The 6,994-nt window shown below is 64.7% G+C and overlaps 1 protein-coding gene across 1 annotated transcript in view; it reads left to right on the top strand.

Moving 5' to 3' along the window:
• The first annotated feature begins 688 nt into the window (after window positions 1–688).
• Window positions 689–6,994, top strand: part of OLFM1 (olfactomedin 1) — a 38,391-nt gene continuing 32,085 nt past the window's right edge. The window contains exon 1 of the mRNA XM_035723808.1: window positions 689–943. Coding sequence (XP_035579701.1) covers window positions 848–943 — 96 coding nt within the window. The 5' untranslated portion in view covers window positions 689–847. The remainder of the gene's footprint in view (window positions 944–6,994) is intronic.

Below are 6,994 nucleotides of genomic sequence, written 5' to 3'. Positions count from 1 at the left end.
CAGGAAGGAAGACACGAAGCAGACCCCCCCGGGGACCCTTGCAGGCCTGTGTGTACCCGCCCTCTCGTGTATGCACACAAACCATGAACACAAGCACAGATCCCCACCCACACACCCTGGATGGGGACAGCGGCCCCAGGACACGTTCTGTTCCCCCTTGTGCCCCCATGCTAACCACCCCAGGAGGACAGGAAGAAGGCCTATCTGAGCACCAGATGACCCGCTCGCTCGCTCTACCTGCCACCCCCCACTCCCAGCCCTGCTTTGAGACCCCCTTCCTGGGTCTGAGCATCAGTCTATCTCATTAAACGCTGACACCTAAGGGCAGTTCAGCTTCTCTCTCTGTACCCTGGGGATGTCAAGCCTTACCTCCTGGGCGGGGCCGGCAGACCCTCCCCCGGCGGCTAGTCCCCGCCCCCTCCTGCCGTCCCCACCCCAGATCCCCGGGGTCGGGAGCCCCCTGCAGCTGCGGCCAGCCAGGATGGACTCCTCTCTCCGAGTTAAATTTTCCCCCGCCTTTTTGATGTCACATCCTGTCCCAGCCTGCTTCCCCGCCGGCGCCCTCCCCACTCCCGCGCGTGAGCGTGGCGCGCGGGTCCCTCTGCGCCACCCGGCTGCCTTCCTGGCAAACTTTTGGCACCCCCGCCCAGGCGCGCCGGTGCGGGGGGGGGGGGGGGGAGGAGGAGGGGCCGCGGAGGGCCGCGCCCCGCCCGGGGACAGCGGGGACCGCGCGCAGGACGCGCTCGCCATGCAGAGCGGAGGCTCCGGGTGCTGAAGGCGCGGGGCCAGCGGAGCCGGGAGCGCGTCCGCGTCCACGCAGCGCCGGCGCCAGCACCAGGGCTCCTGCATGCCAGGACGGCGGCCGTGGCAGCGAGACATGCAACCGGCCCGGAAGCTCCTCAGCCTCCTCTTCCTCATCCTGATGGGCACCGAACTCACTCAAGTACGTGCATCCAACGCCATTTTCCTCCCTGCGATCGGGCGAGCGAGCAAGTGAGGGAGCGCGGCGTCCGCCCAGCGCGCGGGGACCCTGAAGTCGGGGAGCGGCTGGCTCCCAGCTCCCGCCTGGGTGGGGAGGGGGTCCCAGGGCCGCGCACCCGGCTTGGAGGGAGGGGCGCGGGCTGACCCCAGACTGCTGCGTGCTCCCACCTCCCCAACCCCGCCCGAGCCCTGACCCAACGCAGCCAGGGGGCTGCCCCCTCTCTCTTAGGACCCCCAGCCTCCCACTCCCCTGAGAAGTTCAAAGGGCAGCATGAGGGGCTCCTATCGCTGCTGTTGTCATGGTGGGGGGAATTCGGAGCAAGGTGTCCAAGCTCCTGGCATTTCCAGAGGTAGATCTAAGTCCCACCCCCCACACCCCTGCTCCAGAGCATCCTGCATCTCTGCCTTTGGGTATAACGCTGCCCTTGGAGCTCCCGAAGCAGGGGGTGTTGGCAACTGTGCCTCAGAGGCCAGACTGGGAAGGGCAGGCAACGCGTGCGGGGCTGGGTGAATTGTGGACTCAGTGTGGCCTCAGTGTGGCGGCTCGGGGGGTTGTGGCCACATGCGCGGCAGGAAGTGTGAGTGGCAAGATGCCGTGTGCGTGTGGGGACTGCTGGGCATTTTAAGGGGGCTTGCCATCCCCTGAACAATGTATCAATAGAAAGCCTGTCTCTGGCTGGTATGCTCCATTTTAAAAAATCCATCTGGGAGCTGGCAGGTCTGGGAGGAGGAGAAGGGCTGTCTGGGAGCACTGGAATGGGGGTGTTGTTTTGGCACCGGGGTGCTGGGAAGAGGCTGCCAGCTTCAGGAGCCCGGCTGCTCGGGAGTGACATTAAAATGCCCTTTCCATGGTGCCACTGTGCCACGCTCGGAGCTGAGAGACGCTGCAGGTCCAGGAGGTGGACGGGTGGCCCTGTGCCTTGGCCACAAGCCCCAGGTGCCCCCGACTCTCCTTTCCTCCCTCTGTCTCCTTCCATCTCAGGATGAAAGAGGAAAACAAAGAGAGAGGGCAGGAGGTGGATCACAGGAGAGAAGGCTCTGGAACAAGCTTCCCTTGTTCCGCCTTGAAGCCTTTGCTGGCTCCCTGGCTGTGCTCGGGAAGCGCAGCGTGGGGAGGGTTCTGTGCTCCACTTGCCCTCAGAGACCTCTTCCTGGGCCCCCCAGATGGTCGGCTCCCCTGGAGACGCTCTGCACGGTTTCCCGCAGAGAAGTTTTCTTGGCGGCCGGGAGAGCCTGGCTCAGGGGCTTGTGAACTGCGGACGGACGGTATGCACGTGCACACACAAGCACACTCACACACATGAGCACACCCGGGCAGACCGGAGCCAGGCAGGTGGTGATTAGCAGCATGTGCCTTATTGAGACGTTTTGGGAAAGAGTGAGTTCTGCAGGGCCCTGGAAGGGGCTGTTCAGAGGGCCCTCCGAGCCTCGGTGGCCTTCTCCATTACAGGCACCCAGACCACAGATGCTTTTCATCCAGAGGTCTCCTCCTCACATCTTTTTAAAGATCCCCTGTTCTGGAAAGAAACTTTCGGTTCAACTTCAATCGGAAGCTTTGTCTCAGTGGTGAAAGTGTTTGCCTGGCCGTGCTGATGGTTGTGCCCCACCCCACCCCCCACCCCCCACCCCCACCGACGAGGGTCAGCCAGACCCTGCACATGCACCTGCCCCTCCTCCTGCAACCAGGTCCCCCTTCCAGACCCAGGTCAGCTCCCCACACCCCCCCCCCCCCGCGCCAGCAAGGGGAATGGTTTTGTTTTCCCATTTCTGAAGCAGAGCTGTGGGATGTCTCCGGGGACTGTGTCCCTCAGTGCAGCCCGGAGGCATGGCCCCACCCTCCGGGGGCCTGCCTCTGAGGTTAGGCTACCAGAGTCCTCTCTGTTGGAGGCCTATTGTCCTGAATTGTGGGATTTTAGAACAAAGGCTCAACCAGCTAAAATCACTTGGATTGTTCCAGTCTAGGAACGTTCAGAGAGTGCCCACCAGGTCCAGAGATCCCTGCTCCTTGGTGCTGCCCAGGTGGCTCCATCAGGGCTGGGCCAGGGGCCTGTCCGCTTTAGCAGTAACCTCTAAGGTGGGGAGTAGAGTTGGGAGCAGGTGTGGGTCAGGGCTGGGCTGCTCTGAATCTGAGAGCTGCTTGGGGAACATCCACACTCAAGAGTCTTGCTTTCTTGATCCCAAAGTGATTCAGCCCTGGGAAGCCACACCGCGTGGCCTCACGAGCAAAGCTCCATATGCTTGTGAACACCTAACATAAGCCAAAGGAGAGCCGAGCACTGGAGGCTGAGCCCTGAGGGGTCTGTCTCCCCGCCCATCCTGTTCCTCATCCACTCTTAAGTCATTCCCACGGCTGCACCCTCCCTTTGGGGACCCTTCCAGAGATCTGCACACAAGGTTCCAGGGCCATCGTGATCACGGGTCAGCCCGCGTTGAAGTGGGAACAAGTCAGAAACGCGAGGCTCCTACCTGTGTTTCATCCGCGCTGCCTGAAGGATGCAAGCGGCTGGGCGGGCGGGGGAGAGAATATGGCCGCGCCATCTGTTCTCCCGAGGGCTCGCGTATGATGAGCCACTCAGTCCAGTGCCAGCCAGTGATGGGCGGCCTACTACGTGCCAGGCTGGTGGGCCCATAGGACCTCTGTCCTCAGGAAGACGTCTTACTTGGTCTCGTTCTGCGATTTCCAATCTGGTGCTCCACGCTCCTTGAGAAGCATCTTAGGAGTTTCCTGTGGGGTGTGGGGGAGCAGACAGACCCCTCTGTCCTAGGGGAGGCTGGGTGCAGGGGAGCTGACCCCTCTGCCCAGGGGGAGGCTGGGTGTGGGGGGAGCAGACCCCTCTGTCCTGGGGGAGGCTGGGTGCATGGGAGCAGACCCCTCTGTTCTGGGGGAGGCTGGGTGTGGGGGAGCTGACCCCTCTGTCCTGGGGGAGGCTGGGTGCATGGGAGCTGACCCGTCTGTCCTGGGGGAGGCTGGGTGTGGGGGAGCTGACCCCCCTGTCCTGGAGGAGGCTGGGTGTGGGGGAGCTGACCCTTCTCTCCTGGGGGAGGCTGGGTGCATGGGAGCTGACCCCTCTGTCCTGGGGGAGGCTGGGTGTGGGGGAGCTGACCCCTCTGTCCTGGGGGAGGCTGGGTGTGAGGGGCAGCTGACCCCTCTGTCCTGGGGGAGCTGGGTGTGGGGGAGCTGACCCCTCTGTCCTGGGGGAGCTGGGTGTGGGGGAGCCGACCCCTCTGTCCTGGGGGAGGCTGGGTGCATGGGAGCTGACCCCTCTGTCCTGGGGGAGGCTGGGTGTGGGGGAGTAGACCCCTCTGTCCTGGGGGAGGCTGGGTGCATGGGAACAGACCCCTCTGTCCTGGGGGAGGCTGGGTGTGGGGGAGCTGACCCCTCTGTCCTGGGGGAGCCTGGGTGCATGGGAGCAGACCCCTCTGTCCTGGGGGAGGCTGGGTGCATGGGAGCTGACCCCTCTGTCCTGGGGGAGGCTGGGTGTGGGGGAGCTGACCCCCCTGTCCTGGAGGAGGCTGGGTGTGGGGGAGCTGACCCTTCTCTCCTGGGGGAGGCTGGGTGCATGGGAGCTGACCCCTCTGTCCTGGGGGAGGCTGGGTGTGGGGGAGTAGACCCTTCTCTCCTGGGGGAGGCTGGGTGCATGGGAACAGACCCCTCTGTCCTGGGGGAGGCTGGGTGTGGGGGAGCTGACCCCTCTGTCCTGGGGGAGGCTGGGTGCGGAGCAGCTGACACCTCTGTCCCGGGGGAGGCTGGGTGTGGGGGAGCTGACCCTTCTCTCCTGGGGGAGGCTGGGTGCATGGGAGCTGACCCCTCTGTCCTGGGGGAGGCTGGGTGTGGGGGAGCTGACCCCCCTGTCCTGGAGGAGGCTGGGTGTGGGGGAGCTGACCCTTCTCTCCTGGGGGAGGCTGGGTGCATGGGAGCTGACCCCTCTGTCCTGGGGGAGCTGGGTGTGGGGGAGTAGACCCCTCTGTCCTGGGGGAGGCTGGGTGCATGGGAACAGACCCCTCTGTCCTGGGGGAGGCTGGGTGCATGGGAGCTGACCCCCCTGTCCTGGAGGAGGCTGGGTGTGGGGGAGCTGACCCTTCTCTCCTGGGGGAGGCTGGGTGCATGGGAGCTGACACCTCTGTCCTGGGGGAGCTGGGTGTGGGGGAGCCGACCCCTCTGTCCCGGGGGAGCTGGGTGTGGGGGAGCCGACCCCTCTGTCCCGGGGGAGCTGGGTGTGAGGGGCAGCCGACCCCTCTGTCCTGGGGGGGCTGGGTGCATGGGAACAGACCCCTCTGTCCCGGGGGAGGCTGGGTGCGGAGCAGCTGACCCCTCTGTCCCGGGGGAGCTGGGTGTGGGGGAGCCGACCCTTCTCTCCTGGGGGAGCTGGGTGTGGGGGAGCCGACCCCTCTGTCCTGGGGGAGCTGGGTGTGGGGGAGCTGACCCTTCTGTCCCGGGGGAGCTGGGTGTGGGGGAGCCGACCCTTCTCTCCCGGGGGAGGCTGGGTGTGGGGGAGCCGACCCCTCTGTCCTGGGGGAGGCTGGGTGTGGGGGAGCTGACCCCTCTGTCCTGGGGGAGGCTGGGTGTGAGGGGCAGCTGACCCCTCTGTCCTGGGGGAGGCTGGGTGTGGGGGAGCCGACCCCTCTGTCCCGGGGGAGGCTGGGTGTGGGGGAGCTGACCCCTCTGTCCCGGGGGAGGCTGGGTGTGGGGGAGCCGACCCCTCTGTCCTGGGGGAGGCTGGGTGTGGGGGAGCCGACCCCTCTGTCCCGGGGGAGGCTGGGTGTGGGGGAGCTGACCCCCCTGTCCTGGAGGAGGCTGGGTGTGGGGGAGCCGACCCCTCTGTCCCGGGGGAGGCTGGGTGTGGGGGAGCCGACCCCTCTGTCCCGGGGGAGGCTAGGACAGCTGGGGCTACATAAGCCCCAGGCCCACCTGGTCCACTAATAGGAACATGCTGTCTGCATAGGAAGGTGTGAAATGGGTGGGGGCTCTGTAGTGATGACCTTGACTCAGCCTTCCTTACTTGTACGCCAATCCCACCAGGTGCCATTGGGGTGACCTTGAGAAAAGCTCTTAGCTTCTTAGCGTGAACTTCCACCTTTAAAAAACTGGATAACTCTCAAAGATGTCGGCCGCCCCCCACCAGACCCCGTCCCGCTCAGTGGCTACCTCACCCTCCCTACCGCGTGCTGTTCTTGGACGCCTGCTGGTCGGGTTTAGTGCAGTCAGACCTGGGCTCACGGTGCGGAGCATGTCCGAGCCCTGTGGTCTGGCGTCTGGGCTGACAAACTTTGTGGAAAGACCTGAGGCTCTGCCGTAATTGTTTGTTTAAGAGGCAGGAGTCTGTGTGAACCCGGGGCTCTGGGGTTGGAGCAGGGGCGAGCTTGGAGAAGGTGATGGGCGAGCCTGCCGTCTTGTGCTTGCTCCTGCGTCCAGCAGTGAGCTGGGGCAGGAAGGGGGGAGGAGCAGGGGCGGAAGGAGCTCCCCGCAGAGGCTGAGGACGAAGGGTGTGTGAAGGAATCCAATTTATTCTAACGGAGAAGCAGAGCTCCTGTCCTTGGCCAGGCTCGGCCTTTCTTAAGGATGCAAGCCCCCCACGGGCACACCCTGATGGGCTTCCAGCTGATGCCAAGTGCACTTGAGGGCCAAGTGTCACCGTGCTTGTATGGCTGGGCCAGGAGCCCGAGTCCAGATGTGAGCAAACCCAACTCCCTTGGGGAGGTGAGGGTGGGTGCCATGGATGGACGGGGCAGGTGTCACAGCAGACTGCGTGGGGCTCGCCCCTCAGAATCCTGCTGGGACCCATCGCTCCCTATCTCTTCTTTCCTGAGATTCTGCCCGTCCTACTGGGGAAGAAGCAACCTGCTCCCCTGAGCAAATTTAACGAGAATAAAACAGCCCAGTTCTGTGACCTGTTGTAGACTAACCTTGGACGGATGACCCCACTGACCTCCTGTCCACCTGCCCTGGCCCCTGGCCTCCCCTGCATCTGCACTGGACACCAGAGGGGTCGTGGTGGTGGGGCTGGGGGCTCAG

This window comes from Zalophus californianus, chromosome 13, assembly GCF_009762305.2.
Source record: "Zalophus californianus isolate mZalCal1 chromosome 13, mZalCal1.pri.v2, whole genome shotgun sequence".
In the NCBI taxonomy this organism is placed as follows: Eukaryota; Metazoa; Chordata; class Mammalia; order Carnivora; family Otariidae; genus Zalophus; species Zalophus californianus.
This window is presented reverse-complemented; position numbering and strand designations above follow the sequence as displayed.